This window comes from Haliotis rubra, unplaced genomic scaffold (assembly GCF_003918875.1).
Source record: "Haliotis rubra isolate DU_JTF1 unplaced genomic scaffold, ASM391887v1 Scf7, whole genome shotgun sequence".
NCBI lineage: Eukaryota > Metazoa > Mollusca > Gastropoda > Lepetellida > Haliotidae > Haliotis > Haliotis rubra.
The window spans coordinates 2,212,884-2,236,669 of record NW_025767412.1 but is presented as its reverse complement, the minus strand read 5'-3'; the positions used below and the strand labels follow the sequence as shown (position 1 = coordinate 2,236,669).

The 23,786-nt window shown below is 37.9% G+C and overlaps 1 protein-coding gene across 1 annotated transcript; it reads left to right on the top strand.

The window, feature by feature from the left end:
- The first annotated feature begins 32 nt into the window (after window positions 1-32).
- Window positions 33-21,854, top strand: LOC124258616 (ras-like GTP-binding protein RHO). Its single transcript, XM_046692683.1, has 4 exons — window positions 33-153; window positions 1,325-1,493; window positions 13,162-13,545; window positions 20,334-21,854. The coding sequence occupies exons 2-4, from the start codon at window positions 1,338-1,340 to the stop codon at window positions 20,754-20,756; spliced, it is 963 nt and encodes a 320-aa protein (XP_046548639.1). The 5' UTR covers window positions 33-153; window positions 1,325-1,337; the 3' UTR covers window positions 20,757-21,854.
- The last annotated feature ends 1,932 nt before the right edge of the window (window positions 21,855-23,786 follow it).

The following is a 23,786-nucleotide window of genomic DNA, read 5'->3' as shown; positions in this document are numbered from 1 at the left end:
TATAGTACCGGAACTACGTCACAACAAATTCCAGAAGCAATTGCACTATCCCCCTCTAGCGTCAATTGAGGTGTGGTTGACCGTTGATGTATCACGATCGGGAAAACGACAATATCGCATCAAAATAACCTCCAAAACGGGGATTTTCCTCAGGTATTTGGACTTGCATGTGTTTTCTTATCTTCAGACATGTTTTGTATTGTATCGATGTATCCATATTAGATTTATTTGACTTGAAAATTTGCTATCGGCGGATAATGAGCAAACGCCATTTATGGTAATACTGCATTGGGCTAACCTGGTACCTCTATCTTAATTTTCAGGAGAATTGCGGGATCTAGTAAGTTTTGCACGTTTCACGGAAGGTCTTTATGGTATTATTGACACGTTGGAGCAAATTCATTCTCAATTATGGTTCTATCTACTGACAAAATGGCGCTCAAATTGAACGATACATGACTGTTTGAACAAATCGCCATGTTGATGACATCATCAGCCAGGGAGGACCGGCAGTCTGAAACATTTTCTTGTCTATTTGGTCATTTGCCACACCACGGATAAATCCATACGACGTATCATTGAGAATTTTAGGATTTCACTGAGATTATATATTGTGCGTGAGATTGAGGCATATGGATTCTAAAATATTCACACCACGAGCAACGGAAACAAAGCAGTTCGACCTCTTTCCTCGTGTCGTACGATCAAGATAGTTTACAGATTAATCCTGTCTTTCTTAAATACTGCATGTACTGTACTTCTTGCTTTACGTTCATTTAGTGAATACTATGCCAATATGGCTTACACTGTGGCTTATCTTCTGGCAAAGTCAATAAGGTCGCAAACTGTCATCTCATTAGGACCCCACCCTTCTGTTAAGCATATGATTGGACACAAGCATTTTGTAGTTTCTGTGGACGATAGTGACTCATATCTTTTATTAGAAACGTTTCTGTTCTAACTTTAGCATGTCTATAAATATCACAGCACATTTTGGTATATAGAGTGATGTACATAATGTGATCTGCATACTGCTTGCATTGAAATCTGGAGTTCGGTTGCAGTCTTGCACAAGAAAGGTTATTATTTGAAAGGATTCTCTATTGCCTGCCATGCATTTACATTCAATGTCTTTGGATATTTAAACCTGCCATCCCCATTAACCACTGTGCGGTTAAGTATTTACAGCGAACTTTTAGTCCTACCAGATGTGCAAAGATCGCTTATATCTAAACAACTGGTGCATCACCAGTTGTTTCCCAGAAGATCATTGTGCACAATGTCATGTTTACCAGTACTCATGGTAATGTTTTATTTCTTTCAGGAAGTAACTAGCCATGGCTGCTATAAGAAAGAAGCTAGTAATAGTTGGGGATGGTGCCTGCGGTAAAACATGTCTTCTCATCGTCTTCAGTAAAGATCAGTTCCCTGAAGTTTATGTGCCAACTGTTTTTGAAAATTATGTAGCAGATATTGAAGTGGATGGAAAACAGGTAAGTTTATGCTCACTGTTCATTTTTAGCATAGCAATTAGCATTGTTAAATGAATTGTTACATTGCCTAAGTGTGCTTTTTACCTGAATAAGAACCCTAAATTGCAGTAGTATTTTAGTGCAGAAACCTGCTTTTTCAACTGTGTGTTCTGTTGAAATTATATTTGCTGCACTGTTGACCTTGCACAGTTTTGACACACAAAAAAGCATTGATTTCATTTATGATCACACAAACATTTTAATCTTTTGATATCTGATCGGTAGGTACATTATCGCTGGGGGAAACTACCGTCTGATTGATAATACTTGGAACAATGCAATTCATCATCAAATAAATGCATATGATCATTTGCACACATGCGGTAATGAATATCTGTTAATCTTGTTCATTTCATTGAAATATTAAACTTCCAGAATCATTATGTAACAGCAAATGTTCCAAGGGGTGTAAAATGTATATGTGCGATATACTCCCTGTGTTGAGGAGGGACTAGTGCTCCCCGTGTCTCCCTGCCTGCGTCGTGTGCTGCTACAGCGGGTTGTGTTGGTGTGAATTTCCCGCTGGGTGTCCGTCACTCTTTGAATATTGCAGTGATTACGCCAGTTATTGCTTAGCTGGTGCTTTCCTGTTATCAAATTCATGTAAAGCTTGGTTGATTTATTTTATTTTTTTTGACAAAAGACATGTCTTGTTTGAGTACGCTGGCAGCTTTCATGTCTTATGATGAGGCAGCTTTGATTTTACTTCTGTCTGGTCCTAAGTTCTTGGGTGAGTTTACTTTCATGTTTGCATGTTTTTATTTCTTTTCCTAATGTTTGCCTGCAAATTTGTTGCATTCAATTAGTGTTAAGAATGGACACTGAAAATAGTTTTATAATACCTGTATGGTTTGGCATTTGCTTCTTGTTTCCCTTTTATTTCCTAACATTGCATGACATTCAGGTTGAAACGATGCATGTATTTGATTTACATTCAAATAACAGCATACATCAAGTTTTCTAAGGGACTTGTCCTGGTGTTGACTCCGATCACATGCACACACCTCTCTTTGTGCTTTGTATACTTCTCCTGCTTGCTAGTGGCCTGTTTCGATCAAGGTGTGATTGGTAATCTTATATATAAGTTAGTACTGTACTTCGTCATTATATGAACTTGTTGACCTGTCTAATAATATGCTTGCTTGGAAGAAATGTCTTGTGGAATAATTACTTCATGGGTCACTTGCGCATTTTGACATGTAGCACGTTGGTGGTTACATACAATATCATCAGTGCTGAATAGTTGTGTAACCGAATGCTGTGCATCAGAATGTCCAGGATATAGGTATGTCGGAACAAATGTTTTGAGGTCTGATTGACAACTTACATTGATATTGTGGAAATTGAATTTTGCCTCATTGAATGATGAAACTGTTTTTGTTAACAAAATGAATGTGTATATGATGCAAGAAGCTAATATAAGGAGGATGGCACGCAATTGGTGATCATGTTTTACATCACTGATGTCCCATAATGGAAAAAGTACGTACAAGTGAACCCCATAGAGTTATGTCCCTTGGAGTTATGTCTCTTTACGAATATCCTACACACAACTTGTGATTGAAACCATTCGGCAAACACCGTCAACACTGCATGTGACAGTCTTTAAATGCACATAGCAATTGTGTACATTCCATATATGGCAGGTGTTATCTGTTTGGAACGTGTTCACCTCAAAATGTCAGTTATCGATTTCAGGCAAGTTGTAAGGGATAATAAATCTTTTATTGCGTCAATAGATAGCTAAAGTGAGGGCATATGTCCCAATATAATATAGGCCAAATTATTGTCGAATATGTGTGACATACCTTTAAAAATATTGCATTTTTTGTGTTCTTCTGAGGCTACAACTGAATGTTGTTTCAATGATTTCAATAGTTGCTGTGTGCCACATTTGGCAGAAACCTATTATTTGACTATGTGTTTTTGATGAATTTGTTTGAAATCGGCAACTGGTCAGATTTGAAGAAAGCACCCATAAAATAAAATATATTCTTAATCTTATAGGGTCGTCATCAAATGTAGGAAGAGTGATCAGATTGCATGATGCTAGTACTTTTAGGGCAGTTGTGTTTTAAGACAGCTTTGTATGTGACTAGTGAGTTGTCAATATCTGGCATTTTATGAATAGTTTACAGGGCTCCAGATAATTTTCAACATCAGGGGTACGCACTGCTTATTTTTTCAATATAGGAGTACTGGAAAACCTAAGACTACATTTTGAGTACTGAATGGAATTAATGGCGGATCAGTAATCTTGTGTTTCGTTTCATATATGCACCACAACATAGCTACTCTTTGTGTAAAAAGGTGAATAAATAATAAAACAATATTTTTTCAGATAAATACGTCTGTAAATGATTCTATGACCGTGCAGCATTGCTGTGGTGCGTATCTGCTATGTTTTCTAAATTATTTCCTACCGTATCGTGCATATTTTATATCTGTACATACGCCAATGCGGCCCTTATCTGGAGCCCTGAGTTTAAGAGAAACAACATGGTTTATGGGTTTGTCATTTTTTGTTGTCAAAAATTAAGATTGTTGTCAGATTTTGGTCAAATGGCTTGATTGGAGTGATGCTTTAGCTGAATCAATCTTTGGTCCTAAGTGAATAGCCATTCATCAAGTCACTTTCATAGCAAGGTCGCCACCATATAGCTGGAATATTGCTGAGTGAGGCATTAAACTAAACTCACTCACTCACTCACTCATTGGCAAGGTATATAAGGAACATGAACTGTCTAAATGTTAGGTAATTAGTTCAAATGTATGTTGTATTTTGATTTTATTGATGGTCGTGTTACACATCAAGATTATCTGCTAGCTGAACTTCAGTGATACTATTGTTAAAACTGTTTCAATAATCTTATGGTCAATCTATTTTTAACATCACTCTTTGCTTTTTGCCATGTGGATACATAAAAAACAAGCAACATTCTCCGCTTCAAAGAAAACATAATACATGTACTTCTGACATTTAACAGTGTTCACGAATGGTGTTTCAAAGTCACAGGACAATGGGTCCTATAAGTTTCAGATGTCTGTCTGACCCATTGAAAATGCACAGGACCCATGGAATAAAATTAAACACACATTTCAGATTTAATATTTCTTATAATTGACATTGAAATTATTAACAAACATAAGATTTATGTATTAACAAACATAAGATTTATGTATTAACAAACATAAAATTTATATACAGCAAACAAGTGTCACATGTCACATAAAACAACTTCAGTCAAAGTCATTGTGAAATATACAGTCAGACACTGGGGACGGCAGGCTGTAGACTTCTGTCGTTGGCTTTGTCAGAGGGTCAGACGCTATTCGTGAACATTGATATAATAGTAATAGTCCACTTATATGGCGCTCATATCCAGGCACATTGCCTGCTCATGGTGCTATGTACATTACTATCCCCAGTCACAGGACACTATCGTACTTACCAATTCTTTTTCAACTCCCTAGGGATCATACAGCCATGCTGCCTGTTAGTATGTTCTGTCACTAGATGTTGAAATTATGGAATTGTGTTTAGGCTATTCATAACAATGCCGATTGAGCTGATCACAATTTCATTGTGATTTCAATATCAGCCACCCCAGCCCCACTTGCAGCCCTGTAACATTAACCTCGGCAAAAAACATTTTCCTCAAAGCTATTTCAGTATTTGTTAGGTCAATGCATCGGAACAATATATTTCTCGATAATTGTTAGCTTCACGACAGCTGTTGAACAACACCCTGCACATATTGGCACAGACTTTGTTACTTCTACTTTCCTGTATGATCTAATTGTTTTCATTTACTTTTTCAACAGATAATATATGCAATGAATTTGTTTTATTACCATTTGGAAACAAGGCTGCTTGACATACAAAAAAAATAAAAATTTATGGACTTTTTTTTAGCCATTGTGTACTGACATTTTATCATTTAATGGAATTGGGTATTCATTATTTTCTTTCGGAATTTATATCATACCTTTCTTGAATAATGATAATTTGAAAATTTTGCTCAAAATGCAGTTTCATGTAATAAGTTGTGTATTTTTCACTACAGCTAAATCAATTTTATGCAGATTAGATGCTTGCATTCAATTAAATTCTATCAAGAAATATAGGCTTCTTTGGGTCTGCTACCAGTTCACTGTTATGTTTTCATTTTTTCTTGTATTTTCATGCATTGGTTTTAACCAGACAGTGTACTTTTAGAGGGTAGTGGTGCACCTTATATGGAACCCTGCATTTACTTTGCGGACAATTTAGTTTTGATGTACACCTTTTTAACTTGGATCACTGGTCTACGTTGGGTATCGAGTATGTTCCTGCAAAGTATTTTTTTCTACCTTGAAAGCCTCGGTGGCCGCGTGATGTCAGAGCTTCAATCGTTCAATGTCTCCGGTCAAGGACATTGTGTTGCTAAGCCCATGTTGAAGAACTGTGAACATTGGAAATAAATAGAAATGAGTTTTGTTTTCGTATGGAAGTATGTATGTGAGTATTATTTCTTGTTCATTTTGATTAGTTTACTTTGACATCATATACATCTTTATTTAATTTTCAAAGACATAATTTTCTACTTTTACCCATGTGTGAGCAGTGCTTGGCTTGTCTATGTAGTATTCTGACTATGAACCACTAGTTCCTGTAACTGGACTGTAACTTGTGTCAGCTGATTTATGTGATAAAAATACTTATACTAGTTCCTATGTTGAATATGCTTTGGATTAAATTGCAATCTGTAGTTCTATTCTTTTTAGATTGGTGGTTGGAAGATGTCTTGCAAGAATATTTGCATTCTGTCAATATTTTCCCTTTTGGTCTGGTTTCTGGAAGAACAGGATGATTATGTTCTGATAACCTCTGGGGCGGTGGGGTAGCCTAATGGTTAAGCGCTGGCTCGTCACACCGAAGACCCGGGTTCGAATCCCCACATGGGCACAATGTGTGAAGCCCATTTATGGTGTCCCCTGCCGTGATGTTGCTGGAATATTGCTAAAAGCGGCGTAAAACCAAACTCAGTCAGTCAGTCAGTCTGATAACCTCTCAAAATCTAGTGCCCCCTTTTTTGGGGGGGAATTAGGGGCATTTGCCCAAATTATTACCCTTCCATGTGTTGACAATACGTTTGTGACCTGCATCACTGATTTCTCTAGTTGTGAAGCAATCCAAGATGATTCAGTTTGATTTCCATTTTAAGGTGTTTGTGATAATATCTTGTGAATGTTAAATTTTTCCACCAGAAACTAAAATACAGAATTCCTATTCTTATGAAACTTGCATGTCTGTTGAAGTGTTTGGCACAGTTGCCACACCTGTTGTGTCGACATTTTGTTCAAAGGTTAAGTTAACTCGGATGATTCAAGGTTTATGTCTGTCTTTGGCTCAAATCTGTGTGTGTTTGAACCATTAATGATACATCCACACATTGGTCTTTTTTCTCTCCTTTTGTAGGGTATATCTTTACATCGGAGGAACCTGACCACCATTTGTTGTATCATGTATTCGTGGGAGGTATCAGTCAAATAGCAGTTGATACTAGGCATATAATGCATGTGAAATTTGATGTATCAGGAAGATTTTGACCTTTTTCATTGTACATAACAAAGTAATTGACCTTTTCTATAAAGTCTTCGTCTTCTGACCCATTTAGATTATGTTGGAATTTAGAATATTTTGCCTAAGGAAAATGCAGTGTTGTAATTCAGACTAGACCATGGATAGAAACTTGTTGAAATTCGAAAGCCATAAGTCTTCGTCACTTAGAAAGGCTACTAAGTCTCTTCAAACTTAAAGGATAATATGCTTTCTTCACATGATTACACGAAGTTCAATGCAGACAATTCAAATGTGTCTAATTTGTCAGAAGGTCCAATAAGTGATGGCACTGGGATTCTCCGAAGAGTAATATAGGCTTCACTACAGCAAAGGGTAATATCAAGCCTTGAATTGAATGTTGGTGTACTCAGCTGACGCAAGTCAGTCGTTACTAGCATCAGCATTGTTTCATGCTTTCAGTGTAGGTAGTTGACTTGAAGCTGTATCTATTGTCTGGCTGTAGACTCAGCAGAAAAATATAAGATTATTAAAGACATATTTGTTATCAACAAACAATGATTGTAATGCAATATTGTGGCTGTTACGGTCCTGAACATCATAATGATATATTACTTCAAAAAGGTTGCTCAAGCATAACGAAGAGACTCCCCATGACATTTTTATATTTCAATTTAAAATCATACCACACAACATGCCTTTCTGAACTATATTTGTATCTGTGCTGTCTGTGTCAAAATAAGTCTGTCATGGGAATGTGACTCTAAGCATCATTTTAATCAAATGTTTGAATTATATGGACTGGTCATGCAGACCTTTAATTGAATCAGGTGTCAGGTGACTAAAGTCACAGACTACTCTTTGTATCAAAGTATGACTTCAGGGCAAACAGATCTAAATTATTTTCATATCCTGAAGTAAACAATGGTTACAGATAGTTGTATATTGATTCGTTTGTTGACGTTGATTACCAGTACAATATTACACAACATCATAAAACAAGGACATGTCAAATACTGTGAAAATTAATTGCATGAGTTTTGAAGCTGGGGATTTAGTTGATTCAAATAATTATGACTTATATCTTGTCACACTCTTGACGAATTTGTTGAAAAACTGCTCTTTATGGTATGCTTCAGAGCTTGTACCAATCACTTTTGTGAATCAGGCTGTATCTGTGAGTAAATTAAATCAATATTTGCTGCCAGTTATGTGCCAAGAATTATGTTAAAGATTGTTTTCTTCTTGAATCTGTTTATTATTTATCAAAGCAAGATATGCAGAAAGGAATGTATGGAAATATCGTTCATGGTCATGCCTCATTGTTCATGCCTCAGGGATCGTCTTTCTAAATTTTACTGGCCTCTGATATGCTGATTAGTATTTTTTTAACCCTGTATTAACTCTTTCAACACCCACTGACTTGGTTGATGCATGTCATTGGTTCCCAATTGCAGAGGTCGATGCTCATGCTGTTGATCACTAGTTGTGGTCCGATTAATTGAAATAGTCGAAGATTGGTCGTAGTGACTAAACGACCAAGTAATCCATCATAATTTCTCATAACCGAACACAAACAATTCTGGAACACTTGTTTTCATTAACAATATTTTATACATGGTTGGTTTTGGATGTTACATTTCGTAAGCAATACAAGCTGGTTTCAAGTCATGATTGAATTTATCTTAAAGATTCTTAAAGAATTTATGTTCCTAACATACTAGTCATCCTTTAAAGATGTGAAATTTTGCCTAAAACCCCCAAAAGAACTACATGTTTTTTTCCTTATTGTTATGTGCATTAACAAATTTCATAAACTATGCTAACCAATTATTTTCGATTGATCGGTAGTAATGAACCAATCATTAATTATGAGATTTTGACCAATTCCCAACACTATTGATCACTGGATTGTCTGGTCCAGACTCAATTACTTACAGACTGCTGCCATATAGTTGGAATATTGCTGAGTGCGGCGTAAAACTAAACTCACTCACTCTTTTAGCGTCAGTATACCAGAAGCTTTTAGTGCCATGACACCGAGTACCCGAGACTGAGGGGATATATGAAACCAACATTTATCAAGGAAAATATCAGCTTGTAAAACATAACTACAACATGTCATACATCATTTGATAGGTCTACTCCTACCATCAACAGATATGATAGATATTTTTAAGACATTAGAAAATTACAGTTAATCTGAAGTAGGTTAATTTTTACTAAGGATATACTGTTACACTTCCATCACGACCAGTGGAAGCAAAAATTATGGGGATTGTTTGACAGTGGTAAGATAAAACATTATACTCTTAACTATTTCTTTTATATTTTAGGGGTTACATAATCAGATAATTATTTTTAAAAGATTTTACAAATAGTATGTATGGTTGTCTATTTTGCTGGCTGGTAACAGCAGTTTTCTGCTTTGTAACGGACACTGAGAATTACCTTAAATTCAAAACTTCATATACATAACACGCATGAAAACTCATTTGATGTTTGGTATTGGTTGAAAGCTCTGAACATCAATAATGTTACAGCTACCTTGATAGGATCAACACTTTTCCTTTTCAACAAGCATTTTTATTTGATAAAAAATTGGTTTCTAATGATGCTTTTCGATGTAATCTGTAGTAATGATTACCATATCACAGCTATGGATACCATCGTTGTGTATTATAACTTTGACATTTAGATGACAGTTTGTGGTAAAATCATTTTCTGAACTTTGAAAGCAAGGAATTGCCAACTATATGTCAGATATGGAACAGTATGGATGTAAAGTGCTAGGGTGTGACCTGTGACCAAAAATTATGCAAGTATATTCACAGGTATTATTCATGTTCAAGCGTGAAGATCAGGGACAACAAAAGTCAATGTCACTTTACTGATATTACAAAATCGCATGAAAAGATGGAATTAGGAAGTTTACAAGTGCGTTTTAAGATTTTATTCATTACTTTATTTAATCATTTTCCAGAAACATCATTATTATGCTCTTTGATTTAGATGTGGACCTGAAGCTGAAGCATGTGTCCAAGAATTGTTTTTTTTCATTAACATTGCGGAAGAAAGTTTCTAATTTTAAATCTGTTCATAAAATATGGTGAATTGTAAAGAAACGTTGTGAAAAGTGATAGATTTAATAAATGAATCATGTGCCAGATAGGTTCCAAAAGTCACACATGTTAAAGAGGCTGGTCTGACAGAAAACAGGGGCCTCATGACGATTTGGTAGTTTTTCTGGACTGTGACATTTATTGTGTAATTTAGATTAGTGTGTGTATATATGTGGCCTACCTTTCTTGTTATTCATCAACATCTAAAATGCCAATCAAACAGATGCTATATGTATACCATTAATTCTATAGAACTGCAATTATGAAATTTCATGCTAAATATGAACGATATTTAAAAGTTGTACTATACGTGCAATGTACACTCCCCAGATGGCCAATTATGATGTATTTTCAAGCCAGGAGCAGATGCATTTTGTGTCAATGAAAAAAAAACACAGATTCTGGTAATAAGTTTATGTTCTGGTATTAAATGCTTGCTATATTGCTGTTGATATGCAGTTTTCATGACAATAGGAAATATCTTTACGTAATTACAGGAATTGAGTTGTGTGAACAGGTGGTACTTTTAGGACCGATATTTGTGTTTAACACACGTGGGCATTGAGGTAGCTTAATAGTTGAAGAGTCTGTCTTGTCATGCTGAAAGCCCAGTTTCAGCTCCCCCACATGGGTACAATGTGTGAACACATGAACAGCTGTAGGAGCCATGTCATTTTAAACTTATCAGATGGGTAGTGAAGTCCATGGCCGAGACTACCAGTTTCTGACTTAGCGGAAGCTGGGGTGGCTGAGTGGGTTAGATGGCTGACTTTGTGTGCTGGCGATTAGGTGCCTGACTCTGAGTGTGTTAGAATCCCGGATGGAACTCAACCCAACAAAAAGTACTAGAATTTCTACTTCACCAAGAAAGTGTAATCCCAAATGTAACATGTTACAATGTGTGAAGCTCATTTCCTGCGTCCACAGTCATGATATTACTGGAATATTTCTAAAAGCGACGTAAAATCATACTTTCAACATGCATGATTTTGCTAGTCCAAACTTTTAGCATCATCAAGATTTTGTGTTGTGTTAAACACATATTATTGTAATGTGGGATGAAGTGACCATACAGGATTGGCTTGTGGACAAGTGGCTAATATTGCAATCTGCAACACTAGTTCTCTCTTGCTGTTTGTACCCGTGAAGGTCTGGGTTAGAATGAGCCTTCAGAAACCCATGCTTGTAAGAGGCGACTAACGGGATCGGGTGGTCAGGCTCGCTGACTTGGTTGACACATGTCATCAGTTCCCAATTGTGTAGATTGATACTCATGCTGTTGATCACTGGATTGTCTGGTCCAGACTCGATTATTTACAGACCACTGGAATATTGCTGAGTGTGGCGTAAACACTTACTCGCTCACTCTTGCTGTTTGTGTGCTTAAAAAATTTGAATTGAATTTTGCAGTTATGTGGTATATTAGTGTCGTATGCTTTTCTATAGATGAAGAGGTCCCAGTTTAGGTACTGTAGTTTACAAAGCTGTAACTGAAAGTGTTTCTGTAGCAAAGTGTCTGGCTCAGTAACATACCTCATCTTGTTTGATGACCATTTTGATATATGCCAGTTTGGAGTATGTCATTGAAGAAGGAATCTATTGTCACTGTGTCATGCCTTTTTAGAAAATGCATTTGAGACGGCCAGGCATAAAAAATTACTATATTTTCTTATTGGTTAATTTCTGTCTTTGAGTAAATGTTTGTTTGGTCTGTGGTTTCAGTTTTGAGACAACCTTAAAACAAATTGTCAACCCCAAAGCTTCAGATTATGCTGTTATCACACAGTGTATCTTTATCCTGTATTGACTTTTCTTTTCATTTTTTTTGATCACAGTTGTTGTGTTACCTTCCGGGGGCGGTGGGGTAGCCTAGTGGTTAAAGCGTTGGCTCGTCACGCCGAAGGCCCGGGTTCGATTCCCCACATGGGCACAATGTGTTAAGCCCATTTCTGGTGTCCCCCGCCGTGATATTGCTGGAATATTGCTAAAAGCGGCGTAAAACTAAACTCAGTCAGTCAGTCAGTGTTACCTTCCTGGGAAAGCATTTCAGTCTCCCATTTTTCATTTGTGTAAGCCACCAGATTGACCCAAAAATGTCAGGATGTTCTCCAGATATAGTCTGTCATGCAGACCCTGAAGCAAATATATCAAAAAAATCCCACGCAAGTCTAGAAAATGTGGCAAGTCTAGATTTCCACAGCTTCAGCTTCTGAAAATGAAGAAAGTCTCAGGGCTCCTTTTTATTATATTTTGATATTTTTTTTCACTATGAGCCTTTTTTCTGTAAAATATGTTCATTTCAGTGACTAGTTGTTAGTCTATCCAGATATGAACATGTGACTCGTTAACAGGTCCCTAAAGGGAACATCAGCATCATAGACACTCTCATTTATACCAGTTGCCTCTTTTCTGATTTTTGGTTGTTGCTAGAATATTGCATTTTGTCATTTTGTCAATTACACAAGAAAAGGGCAGTAGCTGGACGTTTGAATCTGAATCAGTGTTGGGATGAAATAGTTATACTGATACTAACAATATATTTGTGTCATTTATGGGATTTCATCTTGTAGCAAATATGCCATTCTCTTCTGTATGTTTGCGAGTCATTCTCCAAGGCAGAATCCTTGTTCTGTATTTTATAATTGCATCAACATCTACCAAAGTGCACGGCATGGAGAAAACCTGTACCAGATACTGTTCCTTCCTTGATCTGTTTCACCACTTTCCATAAGAATGTTACTGTATTCATATACATTTAGTTCAGTAAGAAAGAATAAAATAACTAATATCCATGGTACAAGTAATTGAAAAATCATTTTTACATGAATGTAAATGAAAATCGTCAATCATCAAGAATCTGTCAGTATTAAAAGTCATTAGTGTTTTTACACCGAAGGGTAAGACAATTTTCTTATTTTTCAATGATAATTGTTTTGTGTTTCAGGTTGAGCTGGCTTTGTGGGATACAGCCGGACAGGAGGACTATGACAGACTAAGGCCTTTGTCCTACCCAGATACAGATGTCATCCTTATGTGTTTTTCCATCGACAGCCCCGACAGTTTAGAGAATATTCCAGAGAAGTGGACACCAGAAGTGAAGCATTTCTGTCCTAATGTACCTATCATATTAGTAGGCAACAAAAAGGATCTCAGGAATGATGATAACACTAAGAGAGAACTGTCCAAGATGAAACAAGAACCAGTTAAAACAGAAGAAGGCCGTGCAATGGCAGAGAAGATAGGTGCTTTTGCCTACCTTGAGTGCTCTGCCAAGACCAAGGAAGGGGTTAGGGAAGTCTTTGAAACAGCCACAAGAGCTGCCTTGCAAGTAAAGAAGAAGAGGAAGGGCAAGTGCACCTTGCTTTAGACCTCTGGAACTGCAACAACCTGCATGGGAAAGGCACGTCTGCCAGGGAGGAGGAACCAACATTAGCTGGACATCACACATGTATGCGCAATTCTTTCTTTCCAGTGTAGAGCCAGGCTCAGCGGATATTCAGTGGCCAACCTTACACAACTGTCTATGTGAGCTGGAGGCAGATGGCAAAGTGACAGTCCTATGTAATATTTCACAACCGCTCAGCCGATTTCTTCACTGCTAAGACAGGAGGTTTAATTTCCAGGCAGCATAGGCTCAGCCTTGCCATATCCCGGGGCTGACAGCTGCCGCAAGCTACTGTGCCAGTGTTGGTTGTTCAGGTGTACATTATCATTGTATTGAATGTCACCAGCTTCCCAGCAGGACTGATAGAGATTATCTTTGGGGATCTCTTCCCTTATTTGCTTGATGAGTATGGATCTGCCTATCAACACACTGACTTGGAGAGCGAGTATTATGTTACTTGTCAAGGCCCAGTGATGTATGGATGCATTTGCTGTCAGTCTCTTTACTTTGCCCGTGGCTGCATTTAAATTCCATTTTACCTTTCATTCCCCCCCCCACCTCGTCCCCCTCCCTGCCTCCAGAATGTGTGAATCAAAAAAGCAAACGCAAGTGCATGAGTTTGTTTCTAATTACAGACTGATGGTGTATATGAGTCATCAAGGAAAGTATGTAAACGGTTGTATGTTCCGTGTTCTCACCCCCCTGTCCACTGGATATGATCACAATTACTCGGCCTTAGAAACTGAGGTAGTATTTTAACAAAGTATTTTTCCACATTTATTTGCCTTGTAGTACATATGATGCTTACTGGAGTAATCTTCTCTTCAACTTAAAAGCTGACATACGGAAAACAGTTTATGAACTGTACTTTGAATTTGGTATCAAGAGGCAGGCAGATGGTGTGAGAATAGTGGCAAATGCCAAGGTTGTTATCAGCTATATGTCCTAATGTGCAACTTGCTGCAAGGTGCAAGAAAAATCAGATAAACTGTGTATTGGTCATGAATCGCCTAATCTTGTATTCTCATATTCTTGCTAGCTCATCATTTTGCCTGGTTCTCTGTACATGTAGTTGTGTATGTCTTTTGTCTATAAGCTATGTTTAATACTACTTTATTATCTAGATCATGACTGTGAATAAATCCTTTTCATATTGTCTTGGGAGTTTATTCATTCATGCATTTATGCAATTCATAACCAGTAGGTAGATGCATCCTCTCTGATCATGGCTGGGTTTCCTCAGCGTTGTTCTTGGTGGTAGAGAGTACTGTTCTGCAATGAAGCAGGCTAGCCCTACAGCTTGAAATCTCAGAAATTAGACATATTGAAGACAAAATGAAATGAGTGCCATTTTACAACTGATCTTATAACCTTAACATTTTTTGTCTATAATAAATACATTACTTGATTGGAGATTATTGCCTTTTCTTTTTGTTTTTGACTGCCACACATGATACAGAATGATTGTGTTCAGTGTGAATGTACAATTTCCTGGTACAATATCTTGAGAAGAGATACCACTGTGTAAACTAAGATCTGAGGATATTAGATTATAACAAGGTATTTCTGAATGAAGAGGGTGCGCCAAACATAAATTGTTTTCCTGTAAGGAAAATATGTACAAGGAGACATAAGATTTGGAGGGTTACTAAGAAATGTTTTGGGGGAAATCCAGTGTTCTGCGCAACCTTTCCAAAAGTGGGCCCATGGCCCAACAGCTCAGTTTTGTGGGTAATTTAGAAAATATAATTGGTCATGTCAAATTGCTGTGACTTGTGAGTTCTAATAACTAGTATGAGTTTACTTACATTTCAAAAGGTTGCAATCGAGTCAGGCGTATTGTTTTTGTTTTTTCCAAGACCTACATCGTTAGTTTTGCTTGCGTGCGTTTCAGATTTACATTTATGGATGCGCTAACACGACCCGTCCGTACCTGGACAGTGAACCATGTTAAATGTTAGTACGACTTATGGGCACTGTCTAGAATGAACACTGGAAATCTAATTCAGTACCACGTCATTTAAACCATTATGCCTTTCTTCCCAAAGAGGTACATAGCAGGTGAATCGTCCCAAAACTTAAATTGCCCACTCTAGATGCAATCTTTGTATCACTGTTTTGCAACATCATAATTCAAAACTTAAAAGTTAGGCCAGACCAATTTTATTTCTTATTTTACGGATCCGCCGGTTGTATGTTTTCAAGAAGAAAAATAAAAATTAATTTTCCATGCTCAAAATATAAAATCCTAATGTTTTTATTGGACAAAAATGTTAACTTACAGAACATTGAAAATGTCTTTAAATGCTTGTTTTTGAGATCTGAAAATATCCTGTTTTGCTCTTGCAATCATACTTTTTGCTCTTCACCAGTATGTAATCTACCATGTTTTATCAGAGAAATTTAAGTAAGTTTATCTAAGTAGCCTGTACATTAATGCATGAGGTACACCCCCAATTCATAGGTTTCAACCAGTTTTTGTGTGAATTGCCTTTTGATTTGTTAAGTTTTACTAAGATACTTTACAGTGGAGTAAACCATGACAGATGATATATATAAATTTTCAGTTCCACAAGACTGCATGACTTCATAATGTTGCTTCTGACCACTGGATAATAGTCTCAATTCAAGGCCTCAAAATGTAATCGTTCAGTATGTATGCATGTAATAATTTACACTGGGAAATTTGGTTTTGAAAAGGGGAGGGTGTATTCAATATGCTTTTACGTTTTAGGATGAAGTTGAGTATATGTGTTTTAAAATTGTTCAAACATTTTTTGGGGGAACTAATTTTCTCCTGTTTTTGTGCTGTCCCAAACCTACATGAAGCTTACAACTGTGGTACAGGCTTTGGTCATAACATGATACAAGATATTCTTTTTGTACATTATGCACTACATGCGATGCCAGCAGTCTTATCAGTAAATACAAATTGGTAAATATATTAGGTATGCAAGCAAGGAAGTCCACAGTAATTATTCAGTGTTATTGGCTGGATTTACAAAATAATTCTTTCAAGGTTAATTTTACACAAGCAACTCCTTTGGGTTATGTTGATTGGTTGTGCATTTGCATAAAATATACAAAACATCTTAAGTTTGGCACATCATGCAATGTCTGGGAATTTGTCAAAGATGTTTCTTTTTTTCTTTTAACTCTATTCTGAGTAATTTCAAATCTTCAGATCAACAGGTGCCATGTTACAAGTGGGTGTTTTTGTATGAAATACTACTTTGAAAAATGCATTACATTGATTATGCCATTTTAAAAAGAACAAAACACCTGTATTTATTTAAAATAAACGAATTAACTAACAAATTTAAGTGTTAGTTGTAACTGATTATATGAATAAAGTTAATAAATACCTTGCGGAAATAAGCTGTTTCTTTGTTTAATCTTTTCAGCCTGAGAAAGCATTTAGGAATAGCTGTAAGTGGAATATGGTAGAAGTCTTGCAAGATAACAGTTTAAACAAGTTGCATGATAATGTAATGTCTGATGTGGAAGAAACTACTGAAGTAGGAAAACAAAACTATAAAGAGATCATTAAACAATTTTTCTCATAATATCTAACAAACAGTTTATGCTGTTGCAGATCAAATTTGTATATGTTGACATTTTGATTAGCACTGTCCATTTTTGCTGGATGGTCCATGGGTATCCAGTCATGAGAATTATCAGCTGATTTTCTACCTCAAGGGAACTTGTGCTACTTGACACCACAATATACCCATAAGTCATTGTTCATCACCTCAAATTTTCTCTTCATTTTTGAAGACAGACACTGCTAGCCCTGGCTATAATTGCCTATTTGTCTCAAACAGTTTTGACAGGTAGAATAAGATCATTACAATCCTGTATAACCAGTCGTACTAAGTAGTGGCCAAGTTTTTGCTTTCATAATAGGATGGGTTCCTGGAAAGTGGGGGGATTAAGTTCCTGAAGCAAATTACAAATTTTCATAAAATGTTGAAGTGAGTTTAACTCAAGTGAAAACGTTTGCTTTAGTGGGAAATAAGGTCTAAAATCAGTTTATGAAATAAGGCCCGCCCGACCGCCCGAGACCGGTTAGATTTGAGACGGACGGTCAAGTTTTACAGCTAGCTAGCCAGCCCGATGGTCTGGTAAAAATGTAGATGTTACACACATCTGAGTCATATCTTGGTGTCTGGTTAAATCCATTTTGGACTGGTAACATTTTGAAGTTACCAGCCCTGATGCCTGGCTGGGGTTTTGGCTTATTTCATTCACTGCTAACATGCTTTTGAAAATGTTTGTAAATACGTGTTATATTGAAATTCTGAGTGAGTAGTATGCAGACATTTAACTCACTATCTGAGCTTGAAAATAAACTACAAATAATAAACATCGTTTATGGATATCGTGTGCCTGAAACATGTAAAGTACGTTGCATGCACAAACTCGAGTCAAATGCTCAGAATAAAGTTAATCCTGTTATCTGCAAGAAGGTATGCGTACGATGTATAATGAGCATTTGAAACTTGTTTCCTTTGTATACTGGATTAGCCCAAATTGATAGAATAAATAAACAAAACAGTTAATCGACCTTCTCGGGGGTAGTTATTCAGCACAAGTTTGAGGTTTACAAACGCGTCTGTTAAGTAGGAAGAAGCTTTTTGAACCTTTCTAGTGTTTTTAGCCTGTCACAATCTCAACCGTGTCCATTTGATTACTGTGGGAATTGAAAACAATAATATATTGTGAGATGAACCGTTTAGTATTTCCCGTTGAGTATGAACCAATCCATATGCATGGTACACAATTAAGGGATTTTAATTTTGACAATTCCTTTAATGGAATTTCTTTAATAGATATTTTAGTATGGTTTCTCTTGGTGTGAAACTAACGCTTTTGATAAGATGTTCTGAAATATTTCTTGGCTTCATAATGTGACTGGTTCCCATGGTCAAAGCGTTCTGTTTCTAAAGACAAAGTTCCCGTAGGGCCATAGCAACCTCATCCTACACTTACAGACCACATATTTTGAGAAGTTAAGAACAAGCATGATATTTATTGATAAGCATCTGACCAATCTATGAGCACAGGGACCAACGTTTGACGGGTAAATGATGCTTTTGTACAAGTTAAACAACTGCGTATGTCTTGGATGACCTTACGCAAATGCCACCGTTACCAATCTTCCAACTGCTTTTGGATGTCCTTTGAACCCAAGAGGAACCCTGACGTTTCATCAAACTCCGGCTCCACTACTAAGAAAGTGAGCGAGTTTCCCCAGAACGCGGCACAAAAAAACCCCATGAAGATATTGCTTCAAACATTTCTGAATGGACAGACCTCATAGATTTCGTGAAAGCAAAATAATAGTCGACTATAATGAATGGTGACACCTGAACATGAACCGCACATGAGTAACTATGATATTCTATCAATATTCATCTTAGCAGTCCCCTTCAACAAAAACAATGGCTGTACTACGGCTGTCGTTTGGTGTTTTAAGTATCGGAGTTCCCCCTCAGCTCATCAGTCGCTTTGTAAATCGGACCCCTGATGTCTCAGTATGGCCAATACGATCAGTTACATTGGTGTATATATAGGGCTGTAACGATGCATCGAACTATCGATGGATTGCAATCGAGTCTCCAATACCAATTAATCGATGGTAGAAAAAAAAACTATCGATGCATGATAGTATTACTGACTACCGTTGATAAAGGCGCAGCGCAAAATACAGGATGTTTGGGTGCAGACTTGCAGCTTCATTGGGTTTATATGTTAACTCTGTACTTGATCTGGGTTATAAGTTTCTTGTCAATTATTAAAAGAGACTGAAACTACTTCAGCGTATTTACATTTCATATAAACTATACAATCATTTGGGAAGTGACTTCAAATGAGACAATTCAAAGAGAAGAATAACTTGCAGTTGTTGCTTCCCCCTCAACAGTCACCCCTAGGTATATATAGATTATTATGAGTCACTGTGTCCCTTGTAATAGTAATGATATCCATATTAGGCAATCAGTCCTGGATATTTAATAAAATTATGTTCCGCAAGTTCTCCATCACTTTCTAGAGCCAAGCGATCGTAGTGCTACCAATGTCAGTCGTGGTGACACTGTTACTTTGAAAAACAATGCCCTTGATGGTGAGCCAGGATCCACAAACACATCATTACTTTCTCTTTCACACTTGCTACTCGAGGCGTTATCTATCTTCCCATTGTAAGACAGAGTTGTATTTCAAACGGTAGAGACCGCCTCCGTGGTGTAATGGTTTGACCGTCCCTCCGGAGAGCGGAAGGTCGCGGGTTCGATCTCCGGCCGCGTCATACCAAAAGACCTTAAAATATGGTACTTGTTGGTCCCTGCCTGGCGCTCGGCTTAATGGGTTCATCAAGGACTGGTCGGCTCGGAGTAAGTATAATGTGTCTGAGTGGGTATTCATGCTTAATTGCGGCATGGTATCTCAGTGAGCTATCACAATAAAACCAGCTTAAGTCTGGGCTAGTACAAGCAGCCACGCATACACACACATGCTCGCCGTCATATCGCGAAGTATTCTTACGTACGACGTTAAACCCCATTTCACCTGACCTTAAACGTTAGGAGTATTTATCAACGGATATGTGAGTTTTCAGTTGGCATGTTACTCATGCCGAAGATATGACCGTTGTGTTGAACGTTACCGACAGGGTGTTTGTTCTTTTGTGGACTTCTTTGTGACAAGTTTTTCTTTTTTTCTTCTCTCAGGTTGAGCTGGCGTTGTGGGATACAGCTGGACAGGAGGACTATGACAGACTAAGGCCTTTGTCCTACCCAGATACAGATGTCATCCTTATGTGTTTTTCCATCGACAGCCCCGACAGTTTAGAGAATATTCCAGAGAAGTGGACACCGGAAGTCCGCCATTTTTGCCCCAATGTCCCCATCATCCTTGTCGGGAACAAGAAAGATCTGCGCAACGACGAAAACACCAAACGAGAGCTGATGAAAATGAAGCAGGAGCCAGTGAGACCAGAGGAAGGGCGCGCCCAGGCTGAGAAGATCAGTGCTTACGCCTACCTCGAGTGCTCGGCCAAAACCAAGGAGGGAGTGAGGGAAGTCTTTGAAACAGCCACCAGAGCTGCCTTGCAGGTTCGGAAGAAGAAGAAGGGCGCATGTATATTGTTGTGAAAGGAACTACTTTGTTTACTGGACACAATTCTTTGCCATTTCTACATTCTTGGTGCTTCATTGGTCGTCGTGTATTTATGATCTGTAAATGACGATCCAAATGGTTATCTAAAGGTACTCATCGTTCCACCCCACACGTGATCACTGACGTCATAGACATGTAGATCGCCTACAGCACCGGAAACCATGGCCAATCTTTGCCTGCAACTCTGCCAATAAGCTAAACGCCTTAAACACACCAGTATACTTTGCTAAAGTGCCCTTTAACATTATGGTATCTCAGTTTGTAGAATTGTTACTTAAGGACAAGAAAATAGTCACTTTGGAGCATGTACTCTTCAATGTTTGGAAATCATTCCACTGGGGCAAGGTACACTATAATTTTCATGTTTGTATAGCGAGAACAGGTATAACCCAAAACTATAATCGGATTATGATTGGAAGTGTATTATTGCATGATGAACAAATATACAACTCGCTACATGTTGTGGCAGCACCCGTTCTGGGTCTGTTGTACACGCACCAGGAAACATAAGTCTGCCTATTGATAAAGACTTCATTGTAAAGTGGGCGTTTCACGGAAGTACTCGAGTTCATTGTAAATATGAAAGGTTGAGGAAAACTTTGTACTTGTGTGTGCGTTTTAGTGTTAGCTGTCTCTAAAGCACGCACTTTGACCCCATGCAATTTCTATGCACTAGGTTTTGAAACAAGTGGCTGTGCGGAGCAATGTAGGACTTTTTTTCTAAAGCCTCATTTTTTGCACGAAATCGTGCAACACGTTAAAGCCTACATGGTTCATTTACAGAATAGTATACACTCTTCCTAACTACGTTCAGGAGTAGATTTGTTGGCAGGAAATTAGGACAGTCCTTCTGATACAATTTGGAGATTTTATGTTTTAGTTTTGGATATAAGTACTTCGCTGATACAAAACATATATGATTTAAACCGGCCTTTCGCCACAAAGACACGTGGAACATGTGATGGGAATTCGGCCACTCTTTGTCCATAGCAGTTATATCCATTTTTCTATGTACTGTTTACGTCGGTTAGAACATTTGAAGCTTTATTGTTGGTGGTGTATCTGTCGGAAAAGTGCAACTGGTCATTTAAGAACGCCTGAGAGAAGGTGTCTCATGCATTTTTAGTTAAATATTACCTGGTCACACTGAAAGCGGGGCCGATTTACAAAGCCTTCGTAGCGAGCTACCCAAACTATATAGTATATACTTTATCATGGGCGTACGAATGTCGTAGTGCTACGAACGCTTTGCAGATGGGGCACAGAATTCGCTGTTCAATTGACATTTTTCGCTTGCGAGTAAACCTGCTTTGGAAGGGTAATGGTCACATAGTCGGGATATTCTATTCAACACTTTCGTAAGCAATAAGACTGTTAGCTTTAGGGACCGTTCCTAAGTTATGGCTGGGGGGTGGTGTGGTGGTGGTGGTGATGATGATTTTAAGGGGGGTCACCCATTTTGTTCTGGGGGGACAGCAATTTTGTACACACGTACGGGGAGGGGGTCAGCAATTTTGTACATAAAACATGTTTAAAATTATTATTATAAATTATGGGAAGCGGAGGGGGGGGGTCATTGATTTTGTACATGACATGCAGGGGGTCACTTATTTTGTACATAAATTTTAGTGGGGTGTCATTCACATTGTACAAGCTTCTCCATAAAAATCATCACCACCCCCTAGCCATAAATTATGAACGGTCCCTTAATTTCTGTGTTCAGTATGGAACTGTTCTCATCTTTTTGCTTCTCGATATATCAGTGTATACAGTTACTGACCTCTAGCTACTAGTGTGTGTCGTTTGGAACTGAGTTGACGGGAAAGTACTACATCCGCATGGTCCGTCTTACTACGGCAGATTCAACCCACATTTTGTGTGCTTATAGACATTAGATCGACTGTCCGAAACGCCAGGTTGTTTTGTAAAGTTCTGCGCTGAGCACCTATGCATGTAGCAACCATGTTTGTGACACTCCAGGTTCCTTGTCATTTCTTTTTTTCTTTTTGTCCAGTGTACGAACAGCGCCTTCTGTCAACTCATACACGAGAGCATATCTGAGACTCAAGGATCTTCCCCCATTTTTCGGAATTTCCTCACATTTTTGGGGTCTCGTTTTAATTTTGTTACTTGCTATGATGTTTGTATGTCACTGCTTGTGGTGTAACCAATTTGAACATTTCAAACAAAACAGGACAAAATGTATCTCATTTTTACTGAGTTAACCGTTTGGAGTAACCCCAAAATATTAGTTTGTAAACATCTCGATGCGTTTTGTTTGGAATGTGATTGTAAATATTACGTAGGAGTGATCGTTCGACAGTCTCTGTAACCACCGTACGTTTGCTTTTCTCCATTCTGTCATGGGCGTGGGCTCCTGTACTGATACTACTCTCTCTGCTGTCTGCGGCACCTCACCATACACGTCTACCCGTTCTTCCACCTTTGTATTGTAATAATAAAGTAATTTAAGTACGTTTCCAGCTTTGTGTGTGTTGTTTAATCAACCATCTCACATCATGTAGGGGACGGTGGGTTAGCCTAGTGGATAAGGCGTTCGCTCGTCACGCCGAAGATCCGGGTTCGATTCCTCACATGGGCACAATGTGTGACGCCAATTTCTGGTGTCCTCCGCCGTGATATTGCTGGAATATTGCTAAAAGTTGCGTAAAACTAAACTCACTCACTCATGTCATGTAGAAGAGTGGATATTCGATGTGCATAGTTTTGTTCCAGTGATTGGGTTACAAAATATGCACCAAACGATTCCAGCTATCAAATATGTACATCTTTGGTCATAAGAACCTTAGTCTTCTCGAGCAAGTTCTGTTGAATGTCCGCGGTCACCTCTCGTGTTCTCAAGTGACTCCACAAATTCGAAGAATTGTCTTACAAGTTTAAGAAAAGTTTGAGTTTAATGAACCGCCTCCGTGGTGTAGTGGTTGGAGCGTCCGCTCGGAGAGCGGAAGGTCGCGGGTTCGATCCCCGGCCGCGTCATACCAAAA